The sequence below is a fragment of the Cucurbita moschata genome, unplaced genomic scaffold, assembly GCF_002738365.1.
Source record: "Cucurbita moschata cultivar Rifu unplaced genomic scaffold, Cmos_1.0 Cmo_Scf00005, whole genome shotgun sequence".
Lineage (NCBI taxonomy): Eukaryota > Viridiplantae > Streptophyta > Magnoliopsida > Cucurbitales > Cucurbitaceae > Cucurbita > Cucurbita moschata.
In genome coordinates, this window is record NW_019268521.1 from 1569294 (window position 1) to 1597262 (window position 27969).

General features: G+C 35.8%; 3 protein-coding genes and 1 long non-coding RNA gene across 6 annotated transcripts; 1 reads left to right on the forward strand and 3 right to left on the reverse strand.

Annotated features, from left to right (window-relative positions):
• Positions 1–2575: 2575 nt before the first annotated feature.
• LOC111443251 lies at positions 2576–3250 on the reverse strand. The gene is made up of 2 exons (XR_002710450.1): positions 3042–3250; positions 2576–2924 (listed from the first exon to the last, which is right to left on the reverse strand). It is a non-coding gene; the product is annotated as an uncharacterized LOC111443251 (long non-coding RNA).
• LOC111443248 (cellulose synthase-like protein E1) lies at positions 2924–6920 on the forward strand. The gene is made up of 8 exons (XM_023080979.1): positions 2924–3305; positions 4336–4642; positions 4735–4875; positions 4966–5097; positions 5272–5484; positions 5565–5789; positions 5862–6209; positions 6300–6920. Exons 1-8 carry the CDS (start codon positions 3043–3045, stop codon positions 6855–6857), a joined length of 2187 nt encoding a protein of 728 aa, XP_022936747.1. The 5' UTR covers positions 2924–3042; the 3' UTR covers positions 6858–6920.
• A 727-nt stretch (positions 6921–7647) lies between these two features.
• Positions 7648–9496, reverse strand: LOC111443250. Its single transcript, XM_023080980.1, has 3 exons — positions 9338–9496; positions 8598–8780; positions 7648–8027 (listed from the first exon to the last, which is right to left on the reverse strand). Exons 1-3 carry the CDS (start codon positions 9341–9343, stop codon positions 7983–7985), a joined length of 234 nt encoding a protein of 77 aa, XP_022936748.1. The 5' UTR covers positions 9344–9496; the 3' UTR covers positions 7648–7982.
• Positions 9497–14101: 4605 nt separating this feature from the next.
• LOC111443094 lies at positions 14102–25328 on the reverse strand. 3 transcript variants are annotated; one of them, XM_023080729.1, is made up of 10 exons: positions 24986–25328; positions 20991–24874; positions 20487–20870; positions 17809–18997; positions 17269–17639; positions 16993–17181; positions 15714–15862; positions 15468–15559; positions 15267–15385; positions 14102–14482 (listed from the first exon to the last, which is right to left on the reverse strand). In XM_023080729.1, exons 1-9 carry the CDS (start codon positions 25167–25169, stop codon positions 15354–15356), a joined length of 6474 nt encoding a protein of 2157 aa, XP_022936497.1. In that variant the 5' UTR covers positions 25170–25328; the 3' UTR covers positions 14102–14482; positions 15267–15353. The 3 variants fall into 3 exon arrangements, with proteins under 3 accessions (XP_022936497.1, XP_022936496.1, XP_022936495.1); XM_023080728.1 differs by having other exon boundaries at positions 20487–24868; XM_023080727.1 differs by having other exon boundaries at positions 20487–24874.
• Positions 25329–27969: the final 2641 nt, after the last annotated feature.

The window sequence follows — 27969 nt, forward strand, 5'->3', positions numbered from 1 at the left end:
TTTTTTTTTGTAGCTCCCGAGTTGCAAAGAGCAATCCAAACGGAAGCAATCTTTCCAAAATTTGCTCCCTCTTACAGCCTTGCTTCCCATTGTTCTTGCCATTCTAGCACGTGTGTGGCCCAGCCTATAAAGGCATGTGTACACGACCTCACAACTCAAATCTAAACTCATTCAGAGCATTTGAAATATTAGGTGAAAAGCTGAATTACGATCAATATCTTTCAATATTTTATGATGGATGTTCAAATTCGATAAAATTCACACACGTATTTAATATAAAAACAATTCGAAATGGATTCTCTCCCAAAAGATTCGAGCCCAAACTTTAAGGATTAGAAGAATAATTTAATAAAAAAAAAGATACTCATATCTTGAAAAACATAATATAAAAACACAACCAAATCAAGAACATAAAAAAACATGTTTTTTTTTCTTTTTTGACAAAGATTTTCAAAATTAAAATGAATTGAGATACTATTTAATAATGTTCTTAAGGAACATGTTCTCGTGCTTGCATCACATCCCATGTCTTACATTTGAATAATATTAATGTTTGGAATGGGCATGTCTTGGACAAATATGAACACGGAATCTTTATTTTTCTAATCATTTTTTTTCTTTATCTTTCCAATAATTTAGTATTTTGTTTCAATGAATGGTCTATCATATTTGAATTTAATATCTTTCTGATTGATCGTTAACTTCTTTGAGACGTCTTTGATTGAGACGAAAACGATGATGGACCTAATAATAATGACATGAGATTGATATTCTAAACTAACACGCTATATGTCTCGTTATCCTTTTACCAAGTCAGGTCAACTCAAAGACTAACTAAAAATTAAATTCAAATCTCGTCGAGCAAAAATCAGATACCAAATAAAAATTAAATTGAAATTTTATCAATCAAAAGTGCTGGTCTTGAAATTGTAACGATCGACATTTTGTACACGGACTAATCAGAGTCATTACTTAAGAATAAAAATTTTAAAATTTTAAAACAAATAATATGCTTTTAAAAAAAAAAAGTAATGAACACTATGAGAAATTGAACGAACATACAGTAAAACAAAACAAGCTATTCTCCTCGTTATCGCTTTGAAAATATGATTTTTTTTATTTCTTATATTCTTTATAACTATACATACATAAGTCATCTATTGAACTTTTTTAGTCGTCAAGGAGTTTACCATCTTGATGGTATCACATATGTTTCTCTTTGTATTTTCTCTCTCTTGTTCTTCGTATTTTTCATCTAGATCAAGTATGTGAGTTATGTGATCTTAACATGTTTGTTCATGACTTGTTCTAGATATGGATCGTCTAGCTCGATTCCAACATGCACATAGAGATAGACCACTGAGCTCGTGTGCTAGTGTTCAGTTCCAACCGTCAATAATGACAAAAAAAACAAACACTTTTGAGTCCAATTTTAAACAAACTCCTTATTCGTTGAATCAATTGAGGCACATTGAACTTCAAAAGTCAAACTAGGACAAGAAAAAGTGGGTAGTTACCTAAATGAATCAATTGTCCGATCTAACTGAATCACATTGGATCGATTCAACTGAATTGCTTCTTCAACATGCAGTCAGTGCAACTTTGTAACAGTTCAAGCCCACTGTTAACAGATATTGTTTGCTTTGACCCGTTATGTATCGTCATCAGCCTCATGATTTTAAAACGCGTCTATTAGGGAGAGGTTTCTACACCATTATAAAAAATGTTACGCTCCTCTCTCCAACCGATGTGGGATCTCAAAAATTGTACTCGTCTATCCTACTCTCCGCATCATTTTCTCTAGCGATTTTCTCTCGTTTCAGTCTCGATAGCGTGCAAGGAACATCACACAGACGAAAGGACCTTTTTTTTGTCTTCATTTGTTTGGTCTTTGGTCTTTGTTTTTTTTTTTCTTTTTTCTTTTTTTTTTTTTAAATAGGAAACCAAAACAAAAAACGGTCATTGGAAGGCCCGATATCCTTTCATTCTTTATCTCATTATTTAGAATTTTGAGAAATTTTTTTTATTGAATATATAAATTATAGTATAAAAAAATTTAAAAATGGAAATTAATTTTTTACCGATATAATATTTGGAGAATATATTATTTAAAATATATCTTAGATATTATATCTTAATATCCCTTTCTTTTATAATATATTTTATTTTATTCTTAATATTTAATTAATTTATATTTTATTGGGAGGTATTAGTTGCTGGCTTATATCTCATTTAAAGGACATCAATATCCATGAGAATACACACCTTCCATCCCATTTCTATTTTTCATTCTTAACAAAACATTTACTTTAGATCTATCATTGCAATAAAAACGGTCTCATTTTCTTGTTCTACAACATCAACAATCTAACTACTAAGCAACCTTTAGCTTTACAATAGATTCATATTAATATCTCTCGATATTACTCAAAAACAAAATAGATCATATCATAGCTTCAATAATCATTTACTTCAATATCAATATCAGTAATCAACATTCACGAATAACTTACACTATATTCACACTATTATTTCTACGCCAAGAACTATTAATTTTCCGTATTTTGACGCTAATGAATCACAAGATTTTTTCTATTTGAGAGAATAAAAAAAACGAACAACAGAGAATAAAAATCAACGTATGAATAAGACAAATCAAACATTTTTTTTTTCTTTTAGAAAAAAAGTTAAACCAACAAGAAATTGTATAAAGAAATGGACTGAATCAAATCCAATCATCTCCCTTTTATCATTTTTGTTGTTCATACCTGAGGCATCCTTGTGTAATGGCTTGTTCTGCTCACTGCTCTGCCCCTGCCGCGGCTCACCTCTTCATCGCCTGGACATGCCCATGGCCTTAGCTTCTTGTTGATGCAAGTCTTTGGACACCACTCAATCAATCTTCAATCCTTCATTTCTCATTCCTGCATAATTTACATTGAAAAGGGTGGATGAAAACAAGCTTATTGCAAGTATAATGTAAGAAACCATTGAAGGGTGGTATATATTCATTGGTGGTTGGAGAGGAAGAGGGGAGAGACCATGGGGAGTGAAGGGTATTCTCCGTTGTTTGAGACGAAAGCACCGAAGGGGAGAGTTGTTTATAGGGTATTTGCAGCTTCCATTTTTGTGGGGATTTGTTTGATTTGGAGTTACAGAGTGAAGTTTGTAGGAGGAGGAGGAAGATGGGGTTGGCTTGGTTTGTTTGCTGCTGAGATATGGTTTGGGTTTTATTGGGTTATCACTCAGGCTCCTCGTTGGAATCCAATTCGTAGGCGCACCTTTAAACACAAGCTCTCACAAAGGTCTGCCTCTCTCTCTCTCTCTCTCTCTCTCTGTCTCCCTTAGTGATGTGTTTCTTCAAATGGGATATTGTTTGTGGAAGAGGCTTCCTTTCTTTCGTTCTCTCTCTCTCCCTTCGTTTCTCTTGGGTTTTTGTGATATTTGAATTGGGTTTTTGTTGTGGAAGAGGATCTCTCTCTATCTCTCCCAAAGGTTGCTTTTCTCTTGTGTTCTTTCACTTAGTTTAGATTCTACGGTGTTTGAAACTGTGAGATCCTTTGAAACAGTGACATCCTAGAAACTGTGAGATCCTACCCTGGTTGGAGAGGGGAACTATACATTCCTTATAAGGGTGTGGAAACCTCTCTCTAACAGAGACGCGTTTCAAAACCTTGAGAGAAAGCCTAAAAGGAAAAGCTCAAAGAGGACAGTATTTGTTAGCGGTGGGCTTGGACTGTTACAAATGGTATCAAGCTAGACACTGAGCAGTGTGCCAGCGAGGACGCTGGGTCCCCAAGGGGGTGGATTGTGAGATCCCACATCGATTTGAGAGGGGATCGAAACATTCCTTATAAGGGTGTAGAAACCTCTCTCTAACATATGATGTGGGAAAATCTTAAAGGAGAAGTCCGGAAGGGAAAGCCAAAGAGGACAATATCTACTAGTGGTTGACTTGGGCTGTTACAAATGATATCAGAGTCAGACACCGAATAGTGTGCCAACGAGGACATTGGGCCCCTAAGAGGGTGGATTGTGAGATCCCACATCGGTTGGAGAGGGGAACGAAACATTCCGGGTATAGAAACATCTCCCTAACAAACACATTTTAAAATCTTAAAGAAAGTCTAGAAGGAAAAACCTAAAAAAGACAATATCTACTAGCGGTGGGCTTGAACGGTTACCGAAACGGAAAAATGTTGTGAAACAAGCTCTCTCTTTCTCATCTTTGTTCCTCTTATTGGTTTTCTTTGATGTTTGGAGATGGGATATTGTTGTGGAATAGGCTCTCAGTTGGTTTATGCTTAGTTTGAAAAGGGGTATTGTTGATGACAGGCATGAGGGAGAGTTTCCAGGAGTGGACATATTTGTGTGCACAGCAGATCCGGAGATGGAGCCACCAGCAATGGTCATCAGCACAGTATTATCAGTCATGGCATACGATTACCTGCCTGAGAAGCTCAGCGTGTACCTCTCCGACGACGCAGGCTCCAAGCTCACCTACTATGCTCTCATGGAGGCCTCTCAATTTGCAAAGCACTGGATACCATTCTGCAAGAAGTTCAACATCCAGCCCAGGTCACCTGCAGCTTACTTTGCCTCACACACAGATCATCAGAGCAAAGAAGTGGACTTCATTCAGGTTATTTTACATCTAATAGCAACTTAACTATGGATCACAGAACACAACGCTATTAATGGCTACCTTTACCTGGATGGTTTCTTCTTTTGCAGACACTATACAAGGATATGGAGAATAGACTCAATTATGCAGTAAAACTAGGCCGGGTTCCTGACGAAATACAGTCGAGTAGCAAAGGATTTTCCCAATGGGAATCCTATGCATCTCGTAAAGACCACGATACATTCCTTCAGGTAACATCTGTTGCTTGGACCTTACAAACATCTTCCTTGAATGTTTGCATAGTCTTTCTAATATTTGATTCTCTATTCTCAACATCCCAGATAGTCATAGATGGCAGAGATCCAAAAGCTAAGGACGTTGAAGGGTCCGTGTTACCAACTTTGGTGTATTTGGCTCGTGAGAAGAGACCTCGATATTTCCATAACTTCAAGGCTGGAGCCATGAATGCCTTGGTAATAATCTACTTGAATATGTAAAGATATAAAGACACAGCCTAATCTATAACCTCCACAGAAGCCGACATCGATCGAGAATACTAAAATAGCACCTAATATCAAGCTAATGCACCGATTATCCGCACATTTGATGTAAGTACCTAACCTGGTTGTCATTGGTTCCATTTTCAGCTTAGGGTCTCATCACAGATCAGCAATGGGCAAATCATACTCAATGTAGACTGTGATATGTATTCAAACAACTCTGATGCCATAAGAGATGCACTTTGCTTCTTAATGGATGAAGAAAAGGGTCATGAGATTGCATATGTGCAGTTTCCACAATTGTTTGATAACATAACCAAGAATGAGATATATGCAAGTAGTTTACGGGTCATTAATGAGGTAAGTCGATATCGTCCAGAAAGTTCAAAATGTTTATAGTAACTTAGTTCCAGTAATGTAAATGATTTTGTCCTGTGAAGGTCGAACTGCCCGGTTTGGATAGTTTTGGAGGCCCTCTATATATTGGAACAGGCTGCTTTCATAGAAGAGATGTTCTATGTGGTAAAAAGTACAGCAAGGGATACAGAAATGATTGGAACAGTAAGGACTATAGGAACTCGGGAGACGATGTAAATGAACTCGAAGAAAAATCGAAGCATCTAGCAAGCTGTTCATATGAAGAGAACACTGAATGGGGAAAAGAGGTCAGTCTCTCCTTATATTACTACCTTCCTATCTCACATTTCTGAGGCTGATCATCAACTTTTAAATTGCAGATGGGTTTGAGATATGGATGTCCTGTAGAAGATGTTATAACCGGGTTGTCGATACAAAGCCAGGGATGGAAATCGGTTTACTACAATCCAGAGAGGGGAGCCTTCCTAGGTGTTGCACCAACCTCATTAATCCAGACACTAGTTCAACACAAGCGATGGTCGGAAGGTGACCTCCAAATTCTTCTTTCAAGGTACAGTCCCACACGGTATGCTCGTGGAAAGATCAGCCTAGGCCTACGAATGGGATATTGTACCTATTGTCTCTGGGCTGTTAATTCCTTGGCAACATTATATTACTCCATCATCCCCTCACTTTATCTCCTCAGAGGCATTCCCTTGTTTCCCCAGGTACATAACTTTCCTGTCTCTCTTACACTTTATATGAACCGAAACTGTCGACCGACTTACCACTGAGCGGTGACTACTTTGTGTACTCAGGTTTCAAGCCCTTGGCTGATACCTTTCACATATGTGATATTTTCTAAGTATGCTGGTAGTTTGGTGGAGTATTTGTTGGCTGGAGGAACAACCTTGGGTTGGTGGAATGAACAGAGGATTTGGCTATACAAGAGAACAAGTTCCTATCTCTTTGCTCTTATCGATACGGTCTTGAAGACAATTGGATTGTCGGATTCAGCGTTTGTAATCACAGCTAAAGTGATCGATCAAGAAGCCTCGGAACGATATGAAAAGGAGATCATGGAATTTGGAGCTTCCTCTCCAATGTTTACTATAATAGCAACAGTTTCATTGGTTAATTTGCTGTGCTTTCTTGGGATGGTGAAGAAAGCAGTGGAGAGTGGAAGTGGTTTGGTTATGACCTTTCAAGCAATGGCTTTGCAGGTTGTTCTGTGTGGAACTCTGGTTGTAATCAATTGGCCTTTGTACGAAGGGCTTTTCTTTAGAACAGATAAGGGCAAGATACCAAGCTCCCTGACTATTAAATCCTTTACATTGGCCCTAGCCACTTGTATTTCCTTTTCATTGCTACTTTAATTGTTACCTTGAACTTTTCATTTCCTAAACTAATAAGATTCGGAAGATTTGGGTTTTATAGCTGCGTATTGTTCACTTTTTCTTTTCTTGGCTCCGTAAAACCGCTCCATTTTGATTGGTATATCATGAAAAAATCAAGTCATTTGCACCATGCGCATTGCGCTTTCCCTTGCCTAGATGTTCGCCTTTCCTAGTCTTGGAAAGGTGACCCGTCGAAGACGGGAGCCCTTTAACATGTTTACGAAGACCTCCTACTTACTTGCCCAAATGTTCGCCTTTCTCAGTCTTGGAAAGGTGACCCGCCAAAGACGGGAGCCCTTTAACATGTTTACGAACACCGCCTACTTATGTTCAGTCTTCAATTAGCTACCATCAAAGTCTCCTTAGCTTTTGCACTGCTTAGCAGCAGTCATAACCACTTCACCTACTTCATTGCCCCCAATCCTTTCTCGTACCTCTATTGAAACAAAATGGTTTCATGTTCCTTCATCGATTGGTTATTCCTCCCCGTTCATCCTCTTTTTCCAATTGCGGTCTCCCTTATATAAGAAAGGAAAATAGATTCTTGAGAACCCATTGGACGCTCATGTCACGTCGAGGTACTACAGAGGAAAGAAGTGCAAAATCAGAGCCATACTAGAATTGAAGAGTCGGGGGAAAAGCCTCTATAAGTTTGTGTAGTTTGTGTGTTATGGGAGAACTAAACCAGACATCAAATGTCTTTTCTTGGTGGGTCGTAGGTTCAAATCTTCCCTGTCGAGTAAATATTTATGTTATGGGAAAGGCTGTCTTCCAAGAAAAGAAAAGGTTGTAATACATTAATTATACCAGCCACAATTATACATCATGTCTAGTGCAAAGCTTTACAGCTCACACCAAAGGCAAAGACAGAATAGCAACTGTATCCTATAATAAAAAACCACCATATCAATCATATAAATATAATACATGTTTGTCTTCTTTACTTTTTCCTCCACAACAATAACACTCAGCTTTACATGAAATTGCATAAAATTTAGCAGGAACATCAGGGCTCCATGAAAAGTTCATCGTCTTTGAGAAGCCAAAGTAGCACAATTACAGAATAATATTGTTTTTCAACCAAGGCTTCTAAACGAATCCTTCTCAAGATTCAGCAGGGGGACTTTGGATACAGCAAAGCCATTTCTTCTGATAATCATCCACACGAGGGGGCAAAAAAGGCCAAATAAAACTTGTAAATACAATATGTAAGGTAACATTGCAGATTAATCATTTATGCAACAAGAACTGAGATCAAGTCATTACATTCGACCCGCCTACATTTATGCAACAAGAACCAGAGCCCTCTCAAAGATAAACAAAACTAGGAAATTCATGTTTCATGAACATAAAGTACTTAACAAGGTATATAAAATCAAAGAGATTCAAATTTTGTTACATTAAATGGTGTGATATCATGTTTCATCTCTTCTTAAAGCTTAATTCTAGGTACTTAACCAGCACGTTTTAATTCCAAATTAAGATACTTCCCAAGAGTTTGAACAGAGCTCAACCCAGATATATGCACATATATATATACACACCCACACTATCAGAAGCAACACTCTCAGAAATTCATTGACAGTAATAAACCAAACAATTGTCCAAAGATGCAAAAGAAGGACTATTTAGATGCCAGCTACTTTAATATCAATAGAGATGCTAGCTATAACCACCATTCAATAGCACAAAAGAAAAAGGATTATGAATGTATCTCACAGGCGGTGCCTTGGCAGGATCCGCTCCAGACCTGCCCTGTGCATCAACTTTTCCAGGTGAATCAGGCTTGCCGCCTGTTTTCTTCTCATCCCTAGCTTTGTTAAAAATCACGGTGAACCCCTCCGCTGATGTCGGATCATTAACATCCCACTCACCAAACTTTGGCAATGGCCGACCTTTGTCCTACAAAAAGAAAGAACAAACAAGATGTACCCTCGGTGAAACTGATGGCTTACCTTACCAATCGGACTACGAATCTAACAACCATCATTTATTACCATACAACATTGGTTTATAGCAACAGATGTTGAAAATATCGATATTAATCCATCAAACAAAACAAAATAGACCAATTAAAAAGTTGCCTCCAGCATCAATTACTCCAACTACGTCACATATTTGAATGCAGCTGTCAGGATTATTCATTCAGAAAGGACCTCCAAGAAATTAATTAATCTTGCACAAAAATCCAGATTTCTGCCCAATTTAACTAATCCAGAATCAATCAACATCAATCTCAGGAGAACGAAAAAAAAAAAATCTAGAAACGCAGAATTGAACAAACTTTTACAAAATCAAATGAATAAACAAATCAAAAGTGGCGAATCGAATCAAAAAAACGAAAACTCAATAGGAAGCAAAACTCGAACCGATCGGAAAGCACATCAAAGAAAAAATCAAAGCTGAAAATGAAAATTGTAATAATATTCTTAAGACGCAGAAATCAAACGAGAACACACCGTCATGAATTCTGGAGAGAGAAACGCTTCCGAGGAAAAAAAATGGAATTTCAAAATCAATCGAAGGGAGAAAACAACACTGACGGATTGAGAGAGAGAGAGAGGGAGGCGACTTTTGTAAATTGGGCTAAAAGTGGGCTTCTTGGATACGATTACACGAAGAAATTATAAAACAAAAAATAATTTTTTTTTATTATTAAAAGAAAATACTTTTTATTAAATTATTACAAAATTGAAACTAAAATAATTAAATAAAAATATATAATTTATTTAGAAGCGAATTTCATTCATTTAAAAATCCCAATTTAATTCTTAATGGTTTAAAAATTTATAATTTTATATTTATTTAATAATATTACTCAATTATATTCTATAATAATTAAACTTTTTATACGAATCATTCAAATAATTTTTTATGGGAAATTCGAAAAAAATATTCCACCTTTTTACTTTGCAACAACTCCAAATGCTCGTCTTTTTCATCCTAAATGATCCGTTTATCCTGAAATGATCTAGTCCAATAAGGAAATCTTAATTCGTTGGACCTTTCGGTACGATAAATAGAAGCCCTAATGACATCATATTCTCGGAGCCCAAACCCTTACTAGTATTACCTAGAGGTATTCACGGGTTGGATTGGGTTGGGAAAATTGTTTGAACCAATTCGAAAAATTTGGGTTGGTGAATGGTGACCCGAGCAACCTGAATAGAGTTCACAACTCAACTCTACCCGGCCATCTATTTTTGAGTTGGGTTGGGTTGTCGGGTTGTTTTTTTTATAATTATTTTAAAAAATTCTACTTATCCACAATACATGTTACGTTAATAACTTAAATCTCATAAAACTCAAGTATCAAACATTCACAAGTCACAACATATCACTAACATCGGTTACCAATGTCAAATATTATCTTTAAAATAGGATTGGGTCGTAACCCTGTTTTTTGATTGGTCGAGTTGACCAAACAAAAATGTCAATCTGCAAATAGGATCGAATTTTTTATTTTTCAAAAATTCAACCTAACCTTTATGATTTTTGGATGATCCAAATTGGTCGAGTTCTCGTGTCATTTTAATATCCTCAATTGTACTAAGAGACAGAAAACGATACGCTCGAGAGAATTTAAATACAGTAAATGAGATACGAAATCTTAAAATTATCAAAATTAATAAAGAGATTGAAACATAAAAATTAATTATGAAAATGATAGTATAAATAAATAAATAAATAAATTATTTATTTATATATATATAATATATATATATATATATATATATATATTTATGATATTTTAGTGAATTAAAGAGATGTCAACATTACTTAAATCTTGACTTTATGATGAAAAATTAATTATTGTTTATATGGGAATCTATCTTATATAATTAATAAATGAAATTAAATATTTTCTCACCAAAAACAAAGAAAAAAAATTTTAAAAAATTAAATTCATGATAATGACATTTATATGCTTTTAGGCATTTTATCTTTATTTATTTTTTTAATCAATTTGCAAACTTAATTATAAATTAATATTAAAAAATAATAAATTAAAAGTGATTTTAACTAAATTTTGCCAATTCAATTATTTTTTTATTTTTTTAATTCAATTATTTTAGTTCCAATAGTTTTGGATTTATGCTATTTTAATCTCTATATTTGTAAATATTTATATTTAATTTTTCGTGTTTTTAATAAAAATTAAAATGGGCTCATATCTCATCGGTTATCATAGTTTGTTTGGATATGTCATCTGGGTTTATATCGAGGCATGAATTCTTCCGTGTCCATGCTAAGTCATTTAAGGGTCCCATACCAGTCCCGTGTCCAACCTCCGATACATAGGCGAGGGTGCAATGTCAACACGCAAAAGAGTTGCCCGAGACACTCATCTTGCAACGCTCGCCTGACTCGTGTATGTGTTATAGGGTAACTCGTTTAGACAACAGATGCAAGAGGTGATGGAGAGCGGTGTATATTATTAGACCATAATATTAAATATGTCGGTAAGAAAGGTTGAATTTTAAAATAATTATAAAAAAAATTGGTTAATTTTCAACTATTGGCTGTTGACTTTGAACGCTCCTTTCTATAAATCAAAATCAAATGGCCCTGTTGTTATCTTCACCACAAAAACTGTTCTATTGGCTCTCTCTCTCGCTCTCTCAAAGAGCTTCTTTAAGTTCATCTTTGATTTGGAAAGCTGTCATTTTGAAGGTAATTTTTTTTCATTTTGCTCTTTTTTTTTTTTTATCTTTTTTTTTTGTGAAATTTCTCGTTCCCACGTCACTTTGATTGTTGGAGGAAAGTCCCACATCGGCTAATTTAGGAAATGTATTTAGGGAATGATCATGGGTTTATAATAAGAAATACTATCTCCATTGGAATGAGGCCTTTTGGGGAAGCCCAAACAAAGTCACGAGAGCTTATGTTCAAAGTGCAATATCATACCATTAGGAGAGTCGTGATTTCTAACATGGTATTAGAGTCATGCCCTAAACTAGCCATGTCAATAGATTGGCAAATCTTCAAATGTCGAACAAAGTATTGTGAGTTTCAAAGGCATAGTCAAAAAGTGACTAGAGTATCGAATAAAGGGTGTACTTTGTTTGAAGACTCCAAAAGAAAAAAAGAAAAAAATGAGACGACCCTTGATTAAGGGGAGGCATACTTTGTTTGAGGGGAGGAGTTGGATGAAAGTCCCACGTTGGCTAACTTATAATCAATGAATACTATCTCCATTGGTATAAGGTCTTTTGAGGAAGCTCGTGGGATGATTAATGTTGACAGAAGAGAGAGAGCACAACCCGATTGATGGGTAAAGAGATTCTTTTTCTTTGTTGGGAGTGTACTCTCTCTTCTTCCGTCAACTGGATTCTCATTTCTCCCACTGAAAGACCATGTTGAAAAGTTGCTCGAGTGCAAGTCAAAATCGAAAAATTAGTGGCTCAATGAGTCTTAGTAGTTAAGTTTGGATTTACAAACTCGTTGTCAATTTTGATGCTTTTATACGAGCAATACTTTATCTCGTTGACATGTATTTTTTTATTTTGAGGTTGGAGATTCAAATCCTCGTTCTCCCCCACCCCACCCGACTGCTGTACTCAAAAAATCAATGGTAGTGGTTAAGATCTACCTCCAAGAATTTTGGTTGTTAGGGGTAGCTTAGATTGTGACTCATCACATTAAAATTAAAAAAAATATCAAATAACTTAATTTTGCTTTCACACTATATTTTGATTTTTTAATAAAAATATAACAATTTTAGTCCTTATTAAGTTATAATGATATTAACAACTATATTATGGAGATTGAATTAAACTAAATTCGGAAAGAATAAAATTTATGAATAAAAAAAGATTTTTTTTTTTTTTAAATTTATGTCAAGTCATCTACTTCTCGATGGATCTCTCTCCTATTAGTACGCTTCTTCATTCTTAATTAACAATCATCCCCACAATAACTTGTTAGGAAATCCCACATTGATGGGAGAGGAAAACGAAATATTTCTTATAAGGGTATGAAAACTTTTTACTAGTAGACACGTTTTTAAAAATCGTGAAACTGATGACAATACGTAGCGGGTCAAAACGGACAATATCTGCTAGCAGTAGACTTAAACTATTACAAATGGTATCAGAGTCAGACATCGGACGGTGTGCCAATGAAGACACTGGGCTTTAAGGAGGTGGATTGTGAGGTCCAACATCGGTTGAGGAGGGAAACGAAATATTTCTTATAAGGGTGTGGAAACTTTTTCTCAATAAATGCATTTTAAAAGCTATAAGGATGATGGTGATATACAACAGGCCCAAAGAAATTATCCGGCACTTGCAACCTGATCTATGATCATAGCTCTACTGACATGCTACAGAAACATATTGAACTGACCTTAGATATGCTTATGCAGTGAATTTAACCTAACTTTGTTCTGAATCAAATGCCGAATCCTTATCAAAAGACACATCTTCACAGTTTGGATTTTATGTTTTTCCATCGTTCTTTTTTTAAAGTTATTTTTTGTGGTTGTTCTTCCTTTTACTTTAGGAATAACATAATTTTTCAAGCAATGGACCTATTAGGAGGAAAAGGAAATAGAAGCAAAGATTCTATCAAGGCAAGAACAACATACAAAAGAAAAATCTAGTTTCGGCTCCGTTATGAATCTTTGGGATGCATTTGATATGAACCAAGGCATCTCAATCATGCAATATAAATGTCACATTAAGAAGAATCAAGCTTCATTTATGCAACAGTAGCTTTAAGATACTTCAAGTGGGGCTTCAATTATTCTTAGATGGTTACAAATTTACGGGAGATAATAACTTAAAGTTATTGTATTTCTTTAATGTTAGGTCAAGTGTCTTCATTTTGAGGCTATATAAATCCATGTATGTTATCTTTGTATTTGTAAAGTAGACATTTGTACTTTCCTTTAGCCAGCGACTAAGTTTCTTTGTAATTTTATGTAGTTTAGATAACATGAGAATCATTCCAGCTTGATATGATGATCTTACTTGTGGAGTGATTCAAATCTCAAACCGATATTCTTGCCTTGAGATCTTCGATCAACAAGGTAATCTAAATCTTACTTCCCTTGTAGTGATTCCATATCACTATTTATACAACCAAAGTTTATTCATACTATGGCTTCCTCCGACATAGACCTAGGTAACACTACTTATGCCGTTACGGGCGTTAAGGTTACTCATTTCTTTTTCTAGAATATAATCAAAATTTTCCGCTTCAAGTTGAACAATCTCATCTGCACTTTCATCTTCTTCATAAGATAATATATTAAAAAAAATTGTACATAGAGAAGCTATGTTAGAAACTAGTGCTTTACACCTACGAGTTGGAGTAACCTAATTCCTCCCCCTGCCTACCCCAAAGCAAAAGAAGGGAAGGTTAACACCAAGAATTCACTACAGCCTTCTTCCCCGACTGTTTCATGGTTGAGATATCCAGTCATAAGGAGGGTGGTGAGAACCGGGTTTTATAGTTTATTTTGGTGCTAAGAAATTGACCCTACATATAAAGCTGCGTAGTTGTACAATGATCATCTCAATTTATAGCTATTCAGAGTTATAGAGCAGCAAGAAACTAGTCACCTGAGCAGCAATTCCTTGAGAAATTAATCAGCAAATCTGCGACATAATATAGCACTCCATCATTTCAATGAGACATGGCATAAATAAAAACAGTTGCAAGTCTAAATTAGCTGCTGATTATTTTCAGAGAGTTACATGTTAATAGATAATAAGATAACACGATAAAGATAAATCTAGTTATCAGTAACAATAGATCTAAATAATAATCTTTAGATACAATAATTCCTAGATATTAGGTAACTAAATCTCTTAGATACTAGGTAACTAAATCTATCCTTCAAAAGAGAGAGAAAAGAAAAGAGTCAGTATTTGAAGGGAAAGGAAAAGGAAGAAGACGAAGACAGAGTTTACAATTCTTCAAGTGATTGAATTCAATCGAATTAATCTTGAGTCTTTCTTGTTTACGAGGCGAATGAGAAAAAAACAAAAGCTAAGGAGCGAAGCCACCGAGTTTATAGTTCAAGAATAAATAGGTGAAGGAGCGAAGACGCTCAAACATCCTTTCATTTTCTTCGTTTACAGTGTTGGAAGGGAGAGGAAAGAAAAGATTCTCAACCGATAGCATCCGCCTTTACCGAGTGAAAAAAGGTTCAGGAGAGAAACCTATTTACCGAGTGAAATAAGGGAAGGGTGGCTAAAAGATTTGCTCAAATACTAAAGTCGATGTTATGTACATAGGCCTACTTTACTAACAGTGATCCTCAAATGCCAAGAAGTCCAAACAAGTGGGGTTGCAACTAATTTATTAAACAAGGCAAAAATGATAAACCACGATATGATGTTCAAGTCAGAGAAAAACAGCAGTTTAGTAAAAGCGTACCTAGGCAAGTCTCTTGCACAGGCAGAAAGGGGAATGTTTGTGTTGGAGATAAAAATCTATCCACATTGTGAAGGTTCGGTCTATTGTCTATTTAAACTGATGTTGTCGAGGCAAGAGAACTGCAAAACAGTTAAACTAACTCAGTGTGCTTTTATTTAATAAGAATTAAAAGCTGCAACCATCTTTATGCGTTAATTTCACCTTCAGCTATGTCACAAAAACTTTTCGGTGGAAAGATAATTTCTGGATCCAATCTTTTCTGGGAAGCAAAAAGAACAGCTAAGCGATCCTTACTGCATAAGGAAGTATGAAGATATTAGTTCTAACAGAAAAAACGGCAAATTTGAAATGTTCTTCGGGATAATCTTTGACAAAATAAATGCACAATGTACTAAATTGCATTATTGGAGTTCAAATCACATTTGTTATTTCCTTGTTGCTACACACCTGGCCCATGAAGGAACAAATTTGTTATTTTGTATGCCGTCATCGTCATCCTCTTCATCTTCATCATCAGAAGCTTTGTAAGGAGAGATCTGATATGATTGTTCTTCACTTGTTTCGGAGATTCTATCTTCCATCACATTTTCGAGTGCCTAAAGAAGATCATAAATTTCCGCATGAAGCAGATAAAATGTTAAATATTTAAGAAATGATTGTCAAGGTTATAGTCATATGAAGCTCAAAGGAGAACAGGAAAAATCATCCAAGCAAAATGACGGTTTAATATCAAACATCTAAAAGTGTATTACAACTATAAACTACTAAATAATACTTGAGCAGTAATCTTAGGACAGAAGAGAAACAGCACAATTTACGTTGGATTGCAATTGGAGTGAAAAACAGTATTTTTCAATGTATTCAAATTCTCAAGGGAGTTGAATCGTATAAATTATTTCATTTCTCGTATCTATTAAGCTATATATGATAGGATCAAGCGTTAAACAAACGTCATTACTATATGGTGTCCTGAAATTCTTGGTTCAATTAGATTTCCAGGTTTCACTATGATTTCCTCTTCAAAGTCCAACAGAACTTCTAGATGAATTAGAATTAATTTTCTTTGGATACAACTATGTAACAGGACACAGCAAGATCAATAAAGCTTTAATTCTCTAGAAAATGACTTTCCATGTTTCTTGTGGATTAAGATCTAAAACCAGCTGGAAGCCTAAGGTGTTGTGAGTTCTGTACTTTTTCAAATATCTTATTGTTTATCTACAAAAGAATATCTTAGGACAATTCCAACAGCTACTTCATCTAGAAGCCAAAATCTTTCAGATATAGCACTAAAATTACCTCCACAAGATTTCAATGTAGTTCCTCCATCTATTATCCTTCAAAAAGATCATGACAATTCTATAAAAATATATGTGTGTGTGTGTGTGTGTGTGTGATATTTTGAGGTAGAAGACTGGTGAGGATCAGGAAAATGGAAGGATACAAGCTAATTACCCATTCCTATCATGGGAATATAACTTTTCACTCTAAATCACGTCATATATTTTGGAAATTTGCACTCAGAAAGCAATTTCCCTCTGGGAATAGAACTTTGCACTCACATTATCACAAAAATATATATGTGATATTTTGAGATAGAAGACTGGTGAGGATTAGGAAAATGGAAGGATACTAGCTAATTACCCATTCCTATTATGGGAATATAACTTTTCACTCTAAATCACGTCATATAGTTTGGAAATTTGCACTCACAAAAGCAATTTACCTCTGCTTCTAGAAAATCAACACTCGTTGGTTGTGAGTCCTCCACAACAAAGCTTCCCCTCACAGCATCGCTTGTAGAAGTAGTCTTAGACTCGGTAACCGAGAGTTTGTGAAAGCTGTCATGTCCACTTTCCTTGACCAGTTTGACAGTCCCATCCTTACATCCCTTTCTGTCACGTGGTTTTTGGTCCTACAGAAGAAAATAATAAGCTGTTTTTACCTTCCAAACCCCATAAGCACAAGGAAAGTTCAAACGTTATCACATATAGCATCTTACATTGGCTTGGGGTTTTGCTTCCTTATTCTCTTTATCAGATCGTAACTTCCCACCATGCTCTCGTAATCGTCTCCTAACTTCTTCAACACGCATTCTTTTTCTTTCTTTCTCCTTCCTCTCTTCTTCTTCCCTCTGTCTTTTCTTTGCTGCCATATCAACCTCCTTTTTCTTCCTTTCTTCCTCCTTCTTCTTCCGCTCTTCTTCTTTCTTCTTTTTATCCAGTTCAATCTGCCTCAAATTCTCTTGTTCCATTCTTGCTCTTTCAAGTTTCAGGGCTTCTTTCTTCATTTGACGTTCATTTTCTTTCTTTTCTGCAAGGCGTTTTGCAGCCTCAGCAGCTTCGATGGCCTTCACCTTAATATCTCTCTTCCCTACAGGAATGCACAAGTTACAGAATATAAATTACAATTCAGGCAATACACAGATCATCAGATACACGATGTTCAAACTATATCCAAGAAATGTTTAAGGTTCATGATCAATCCATGTACGTCAATATTGAATGCCGGATATAGTTAAAAAATAAATAAATAAGCATACCTTTCAAAATAGTTGCAGCTTCTCTTTGTTGGACAAGAGGAATAAAAGAAGTTATATTGGACACGATATTTCTATGCTTGGATTCCTTTTCAGAGAATCGAGGACCTTCCTTTCTGAAATCTTTTTTACAGGATAAATCTGACCGGCTAAATGTATTATAGGATGATCTAGTGACTCTTTTAGCACCGTTTTCTCCTGGCAAGGAATCACGACTCACAGCCTCATTCACATATTTCCTCTTGCTGCTTTTCTGGTTTCCCAGATTCTCTTTGGTCCCATTATGAGTCCTTGTGTTGCTTAGTTCTATGTTTAAAGATTCTAAACTCAATCTATCAGCAACCGCCACAGCTTCAGAAACTGTTACCTCGACATTTGCATCTTCTGTAATGTCAACAAGTGGTGCTCGCTTGCTCGATCTCATAGCCTTCGAAAATTCGTTATCAATCTCATCGGTATTCTCAGCTTCCTCACTAATGCAAGGAAGCTCTATGTTCTGGCTGCTTCGTTTTCCAGAACTTGACGAATTTAATGAATTTCTATCCAACAACTTACCAAATGGAGATGCAAATGGCTTCCTGAGATCACCAGCTGAATGATTGTTAAAGCTTTGCAGGCAATCAAAAGAAGACCCATGAGGAGAGCAGTTGACTTCTCCATTCAAAGAGTTACTACCATCCTTCAGTAGCTTATTTTGATCATTCATCAGAAGGTTATTCTTCAAGTCCATGCACTCTAGTAGACCATTAGGAAGAGAATTGTACAAATCTGTCACCTTGTTCAGCCTAAAACTTTCTGAAGGTGAGGATAATGTACTGTTTATACAAGCAGATTTACAAATTTTCTCCAAGATGCTAGCACGTTCTATCATACATTTTGAAAGATCTAATTTGTCAAAGTTGATTCCACCAACAGAAATGCATGGCTCTTCGTCATCAGATCGCATTAGGAACCCCTCTAAAGCAGGCATATCCTTGTCTGCACCAAGATAATGAGAAGTTTGGGTAAGTGGAGTATGAAGCGAGCACAAAGCAAGTTTCCCCTTTTCCTCCATTCCATCAGTTTTCCCAGTATCCGTAGGAAGTTCAATATCTCCACACTGAAAATTTTCTTCGGGAACCAAACTTTGGCTCTCTAGCATACCATTTTGCAATGGTGTACCTCTGTTATTGCTTCCGAACCGAGAGAGATCCTGTCAATCATGCACAAAGAAACAAGATCGTGAAGTAAATAGAAAAAGTAAAAAAGGAGGAAAAAATCAATCAAATCCCTGCCAAGAAATTTGTTAGAAACTGATACGTCAGCATTTAGTGAACATTACACCCTAATAAAAGCACAATCAGAATGACCACCATCATCTCCCTTACTAAAGCTGGCTCCATCCTTTCAAGAACAGTATGCAGAAAACAACATATTAAAAAGAACAAAATCAACTTTGTTATATGAATTGGAAGAATTATTTTCACGTTATACCCTAATAAAAGCACAAACAGAATGACCACCATCATCTTCCTTCCTAAATATGGCCCCATCCTTTCAAGAACAGTATGCAGAAAACAACATATTAAAAAGAACAAAATCAACTTTTGTTATATGAATTGAAAGAATTATTTTCACATTCTTCCACAGGTACTTTAGCAATAAATGTAAGTGATATGCATTTTAGTGTACCAATGTTTCACCAAAGAGATCAATATACTTGAAAACAACACAGTTCAATTGTTTGATCTTAACTTCTTAAGTACACCTAAGTGCCTAAGTGCCTTCCTTAGCTTAACCGTGAAGTAAAATGCATATCACCAGCTGAATGACTGCTAAAGCTTTGCAGACGTAGAGGAACATGAAAATAACTAGACTAAAGAAGGAAATACTTGGCTATAGAGTCTAATGGTTAAAAATACAAGAGATTATAAGTCTAATGATGGAAAAAATGGAGGTGAGGACCTATTTGGTGATGATGACTGGTTCTGGGTCTGCCTCGTGATGTTGTAGTTTATTTTTAAAGATTTTGAAGACTATGCATGAACTATGTTTGTTTTTAATAGTCAACCTGCCAAGGCATGTTTGATAATGTCTCATCTCTTGTTTTTCATTTTCTGATACGGAAATAAAATGTGTTTGGCAGTTATTTTTCTAATCCTTCATTTTTTATTGAAGAAAAAGGAATTATAGATGTGTTCGGTCTGACTTCTTATTCTCTAACATTTGATATAACAAAATGAAAATTCTACTTGAAAATATAATTTTTTTGAAAGTAAAAAATTCAAAATTATATTTATATTTTCAATTTTTTATATTTCATAGGTACTTCATTAGTTAAAATTATTTTAAATACTACTTTTAAATGTTTGAGAAAAATTGGAAACAAGCAGATTTCTTTTCCAAAATTATCTTGAAAATGAGAAACAGGAAAATGGTTATTGCCCAGAAGAACACAAAAAACGAAAGCAAGAAACAGAAATGTTAATGACCTAAAGGAGGGGGGTATCAAATACCTCTTACTTTCTATACCTCATACATCATGCTAGTTCTTAATATTATATGTATTTTAATGTATATTTTATTATCGTGTGCTTCAAGCCTTCAAAAAAAAATTCCTGCATCCAGCAAAGCCCTAAGAGATTATTGCAGTTCACACTTAAAAACACTAGCTAGAAAAATCTTCCCGTTGTAATACATACCTCTTTGACTGGAAGCGTGGATGAAGAATCAGACCCCTGAATTAAGCGAGCTTCTTTTTCCAATCGCAATATTTCAGTGGGGCCGATGCTCACATTTGGTTGTTGGTAACCTTCTTCACAAAATGATAATCGTTGAAGTTCAAGGACAGGTTTTTCAGTGTCAAATTCCTGCATCAAGTCTTTATCTATGGGACTCCTGTTGATAATTTGAAGTTGCTCAATCCTCAAGCCGAAAGACGCTGGAATACCATTGTCCAATTGCAGCTCAACCTCTATCTCCTTTTCATTAGAACTAGATGCCCTCAAAACTGAGCTGAAAGTTTTTAACTCTATTGATGTCTCTGCAGTCTGGCACTCTGTTGATACGTAATGATGGTTACCATTCTGCTCAGTGCAACCCTCAAAGGAATCTGAATCTTCACACTGAGTTATGCCTGAACTTTTCAGTGGCTTCTCCAAATTACTATCCCCCTCACCAGCGCAAGGAACACAAGGAGCCATGACCATGTGATCAGTGCAACCCTCAAAGGAACCTGAATCTTCACACTGAGTTATGCCTGAACTTTTTAGTTGCTGTTCCAAATTACTATCCCCCTCACCAGCGGAAGGAACACAAGGAGCCATGACCATTTGATCTCTAAACGTTTCTGTATCTCTTATCAGAATTGATGCATCGTCTGTATCCACTAGTTGAATTTCAACTGCATTTTCATGGGAATACTGCAAATTTGGCACTCCGTCTTTCAAAGAAATATTTTGTTCTGCAGGTTCATCACTTTGCAGCAAAGAACAAGTAGCTACTTCTTTATCATATCTCTTTTCACTTTGAGATTCATATACACCTTTATCATATTCGTCTTCGTTCAATGAGTCGACCTGAATCTGCGGCATAGGCATGTGCAGGGGTGAATTGCATTTTTCTTTTTCATTAACATCCCTCTTGTCATCCACGGAAGTGGAGGGCTTCTTATCTGATGTTTTCTCCCTTACTTCCGTTATTGGTGAACTGGAAATTTTGTCTAAACCAGACTTTTCTGCATTATTATCAAAATTACAATCTTGGGTCCTGCAGTCTCCTAGTCCTTCTTCATGGCATTCAATATTGGCAGAAGAAGGCCTAAACAACTCCGACGGCTCACTCACTTGATCAGAATGTAGTTTTGAACTTCCAACGGAACGAGTTCCATTTTCAGAAGAAAAGCATGATGAATTATCCGCATCCAGGGAGTTATGTTGCATCCCAGACTTTTGAGCATTATTAAAATTATACTCCTGACTCCTGAAATCTCCTAATATTTCTTCTTCACAACACTCCATATTGTCGGAAGAAGATTTAGATAAGTCCAATCGCTCTTTCAGTTCATCAGAATGCACTTCTGAACTTCCATTAGGACATGATCGTCTGTCCTCAGGGTGGACGTATGAAGACTTATCTACATCCTGGGAGTTGTATAGCGACCCAGCCTCTCGGGCATTATCAAAATTACATTCCTGGCTCCTACAATGTCCTAAAATAGTTTCTTCACAGCATTTGACATTGCCAGAAGAAGGGTTAGACAAGTCCAATAATCTTCCATCAGTGGCGTCAATGCATGCTGAATCGTCCACATCCGGAGAACTTCGTTGTGACTCGGACTGTAGAGCATTGTCAAGATTACATTCCTGGCTCCTGCAGTCTACTAATACTGCCTCTTCACAGCACTCAACATTGTCAGAAGAAGGTTTAGGCAAGTCCAGTTGCTCATCCACTTGATCAGAATGCAATTTTGATCCTCCTATAGGATACCCTCTTCCATCTTCAGGGGGAATGCGTGAAGATTTATCCACATCCAAAGAGCTACATTGCAACCTAGAGAGTTCAGCGTTATCAAAATTAGATTCCTGACTCCTGCAACTTGCCGGCCCTTCTTCACAGTATCCAATCTTTCCCGAAGAAGTACTAGGCGAGTCAAATTGCTCATTCACTTTATAAGAATTCCGCGTTGAACCTTCCGCTACACATAACCCTTCATTTTCTATGTAAATATTTAAAGAATTAACCACATCAATAGAGCTACTTTGCAACCCAGGGCTTCCAACTATTGTAACTTTATCAGAGCAAATAGAGATATTCTTCTGCTCGTAACAAACATTAGTTTCCTCTTCCACTGAACCAATTCCCTTACAGCTGCTAGAAGGCTTTGCCAACTCTGATTCATCTTCGTGATCAGCTTGCAGCAAACTAATAGCAGATCCCACAATCCCATCAGCAATGGAATCATTCTTGTTCTCATACCGGGAGTGGCACCTAGAAGATTTCACACTATTACGCAACTCTAAAGGCCTTTGCCTAGATTTATCAGAGCAAATAGAGATATTATTCTTCTCGCAACAAACATTAGTTTCCTCTTCCACTGAACCAATTCCCTTACAGCTGCTAGAAGGCTTTGCCAACTCTGATTCATCTTCGTGATCAGCTCGCAGCGAACTAATAGCAGACCCCACAATCCCATCAGCAACGGAATCATTCTTGTTCTCATACGGGGAGTGGCACCTAGCAGATTTCGCACTATTACGCAACTCTAAAGACCTTTGCCTAGATTTATGAGAGCAAATAGAGATATTCTTCTGCTCACAACAAACATTAGTTTCCTCTTCCACTGAACCAATTCCCTTACAGCTGCTAGAAGGCTTTGCCAACTCTGATTCATCTTCGTGATCAGCTTGCAGCAAACTAATAGCAGATCCCACAATCCCATCAGCAATGGAATCATTCTTGTTCTCATACCGGGAGTGGCACCTAGAAGATTTCACACTATTACGCAACTCTAAAGGCCTTTGCCTAGATTTATCAGAGCAAATAGAGATATTATTCTTCTCGCAACAAACATTAGTTTCCTCTTCCACTGAACCAATTCCCTTACAGCTGCTAGAAGGCTTTGCCAACTCTGATTCATCTTCGTGATCAGCTTGCAGCAAACTAATAGCAGATCCCACAATCCCATCAGCAATGGAATCATTCTTGTTCTCATACCGGGAGTGGCACCTAGAAGATTTCACACTATTACGCAACTCTAAAGGCCTTTGCCTAGATTTATCAGAGCAAATAGAGATATTATTCTTCTCGCAACAAACATTAGTTTCCTCTTCCACTGAACCAATTCCCTTACAGCTGCTAGAAGGCTTTGCCAACTCTGATTCATCTTCGTGATCAGCTTGCAGCAAACTAATAGCAGATCCCACAATCCCATCAGCAATGGAATCATTCTTGTTCTCATACCGGGAGTGGCACCTAGAAGATTTCCCACTATTACGCAACTCTAAAGGCCTTTGCCTAGATTTATCAGAGCAAATAGAGATATTATTCTTCTCGCAACAAACATTAGTTTCCTCTTCCACTGAACCAATTCCCTTACAGCTGCTAGAAGGCTTTGCCAACTCTGATTCATCTTCGTGATCAGCTTGCAGCAAACTAATAGCAGATCCCACAATCCCATCAGCAATGGAATCATTCTTGTTCTCATACCGGGAGTGGCACCTAGAAGATTTCCCACTATTACGCAACTCTAAAGGCCTTTGCCTAGATTTATCAGAGCAAATAGAGATATTATTCTTCTCGCAACAAACATTAGTTTCCTCTTCCACTGAACCAATTCCCTTACAGCTGCTAGAAGGCTTTGCCAACTCTGATTCATCTTCGTGATCAGCTTGCAGCAAACTAATAGCAGATCCCACAATCCCATCAGCAATGGAATCATTCTTGTTCTCATACCGGGAGTGGCACCTAGAAGATTTCCCACTATTACGCAACTCTAAAGGCCTTTGCCTAGATTTATCAGAGCAAATAGAGATATTATTCTTCTCGCAACAAACATTAGTTTCCTCTTCCACTGAACCAATTCCCTTACAGCTGCTAGAAGGCTTTGCCAACTCTGATTCATCTTCGTGATCAGCTTGCAGCAAACTAATAGCAGATCCCACAATCCCATCAGCAACGAAATCATTCTTGTTCTCATACCGGGAGTGGCACCTAGCAGATTTCGCGCTATTACGCAACTCTAAAGCCCTTTGCCTAGATTTAGATCTATGTAACCGTGCCCGTGACAGAGTAGGATCTTGGTAGTTTTCTAAAACTACGCCTCCTCGACCTTGGGGAGAAACAGGAGTTGTGTCAACACGAGGTGCGCAATTAAAGACACGGGCGTCACTTACATTGCACTGAGGTAAAACTGCAGGCCTAATTCCTGCATCAAAATCATCGTTTAAAGAACCAGCATCTTCATTCAACCTTTGCTGCAACTCCTCCCCACTGTTTGCAACAAATGCCTCATTCAAACTAGAACAATGGGTCTGAAGCGGCGACCGTGGGACCTCAACTCCAGGAACAAAATTCCTGCTCACTCCTACACCTAAAAGAAACCAATTGAGCAAAAAATTTGCGCAATGGAGAAATTCTTGCTTCGACCTAACTAAACATGGAGCATAAGAAATGAAAAATTACGACAAAAACGCGAAGTTACCTTCAAAATGCGAAATGTTGGAATGAAGAAAAGGCGAGTGGAGCCAAGGCGGAGGAACAATTCCATCGATAATGAGCTTGGACGCAAGTTGCTGGTCGAAGAGATCGATCTGGTGCTTGGCCTGGTCAATGATCCACTTCTTCCTCTCAAAGATCTGCACGAATAGCTTCTCCATCGCCGCCATGTTTCACAGAATGGCCATGAAAAGAGAGAGAGAGAGAGAGAAGAGATGAACAGTTCGAGTAACAGAGAGGAAGAAGAGTTGAGTTTCAATGGAGGGTTTTCCGACGAAGAAGAAACACTTTCGCGAGTAGCGGGCGAAGTGAATTCAAATTTTGGGAGACTTCGGTCCTCGTTCGAACCAAAAATAATACAAATAAATAATAAATGTATTTTTTATTATTATTATTATTTAATATTTTAAATTATTAGCTAAATTAATAAAAATATCTTTAATATATTTTATTTCAATAATATTATTAAACTATTTCAAAAATAAATTTTTTAAGTAAAAAAAATTAATTTAAAAATAGCCTTACCATTTCTACCATATTTTAAAATTTTATCGTGAATTTTTAAAAGTTACATATAATCTAAATTTTTTAAATAATAAATGTATTTATTATTCTTATTATTTAATATTTTAAATTAATATATTTTATTTCAATAATATTATTAAACTATTTCAAAAATAAATTTTTTAACTTGAAAAAATTAATAATTTTAAAAATAGCCTTAAATTTTTCAAAAATATCCTTACACTTAATACCATATTTCAAAATTTTATCGTCAATTTTTAAAAGTAACATTAAAAAATTAGATAAAGACGTTGGTTTTCGTTTGTATATTAATGGTAATATTTTTTTATTTTATAAAGGTTAAATGATGTTAATGCTACTCTTAAATTTTCATAAATATTTTTTAAGCATAGTACTAACGATAAGGGCACTTTTGAAATTTTTAAGAAGATGAAGGATATTAATACAACTTTTTAAAGTTTTAGGGTATTTTTAATATTATTAAAAGTTTAATTTATGTTTTTTTTTTATCCAGTTTTTAAATTCAACGGTAAAAATTAACACTATAAATGAAACAATTTTTGTAATTCAAGGCTAAAAATATAATTTTGTTTATAGTGTTAATTTTTACCGTTAACAAGTTTCAAATTTTTGTAATTAACGGAATATTTACTATACGGTGTTAAAAAATCGATAACTTAAAAAATTTGATCGATCCAACTTAACTCATACGGTTTGAATTTGGTTATGAACTTGTTCAGATTGAGTTTGATTCAAATAAATGGAAATTTTATGAATTGGGTTAGTTTTTCGGGTTATCGTAAAACTATATTGAGTTGAACCGAATTAATTATAATTTATTATGCACGTCCTCCTTGGCATACCGTCGAGAACATGGCTCTATACCATTTGTAACAGCCACAACCAACTGCTACCAAATATTGTCTGATTTGGTCTATTATGTATTGTCGTCAATTTCACAGTTTTAAAATGAATCTGTTAAGAAAAAGTTTGCACACTCTTCTAAAAAAATGTTTTGTCTGAGATCTCACAATAATTTGTAACAGCTCAAGCCAAACCACTAGCAGATCTTTAAACCGGTCCAAACAATGTAGGATCTCACAATCCACCTCCTTTGGGGACCCAACGTCCTCGCTGGCACACCGCCCATAATCCAGGTCTGATATCATTTGTAACAACTCAAACCAACCACTAGCAGATATTATCTGCTTTGGTCCGCTCCAAACAATGTGGGATCTCATAATCCACTTCTTTATAACCGCTCAAGTCCACCATTAATAAATATTTTCCGTTTTGTATATATATAGATAAATATTATCATAAATTTTAATAAAACTAAATAATTAATTATCTTTCATTTTCTACCTATATTCGTGAATTATTATTAAGGAGTTAATTAATGAATAATTAATTCCAATTAAAAACATTAAAAAAACGGATACAATTAATTCCAAATTGATTTTACTTAAAAATAAATTAACTACAAATAATAGAAAAACCAAATGCTTTTTCCGTTATTATAAATTATTTAATAGACAAATTTAATTTACTAATTATTATTTGATTAATTAATATTTTTAACGTGAGTAATTAACGAATTTAATATATCTTAGGGGATGAAAATTAAATTTAATTTAATCACAATTTATTAGTCTAAAATGAAGCCAAAAATTTCAGTTTAAATAAAATATATCGACCCAGATCAACGCTAGCAGACTGTCATTTTTAGGTTTTCCCTCTCGAACTTCCCTTTAAGGCTTTAAAACACGTCTGCTAGGAGAAGGTTTCCACACCCTTATAAATGGTGTTTTGTTCTCCTCCCCAACGACTATGGGACATCACAATAGAGTGTTTTGTTCGCCATCAAATGGTATCAGAGTCAGACACCGAATGATGTACTAGCTTTCTCGTTGTTCTTTGAAGGTGGTAGACACGAGACGGTGTGCCAGTAAGGATGTTGAGCCTCAAAGGGGGGTGGATTTGATGGTGGTCCCATAGAGGAGGAAAAAGTGCCAGGGAGGATGCTGGGTCCCGAAGGGGGTGGATTGTGATGTCTCACATTAGTTGAGGAAGATAACAAAACACGATTTATAAGGGTGTGGAAACCTTCCCGTGGCAGACGCGTTTTAAAGTCTTGAGGGGAAACCCGAAAGAGAAAGCCCAAAGACGACAATATCTGCTAGTAGATCTAGAAAGTAGTAGGAATAATCTTTTTCGAAATGGAGTCAGAAATGAGAATTATATTCCACGTTCTTTCTCATAGGCATCTCCACGTGTATATATATATATATACTTTCATTGTGATTTAATAAAATATTTATTAATTTTACAGACAAAAAAATTAATATTTGTTTGATTGTATTTTAATTAGTTATTATTTATGTTAATATTAAGTAACTTCGTTAGATAACTAAATGAATTTAAATTTATTAATAATTATAATTA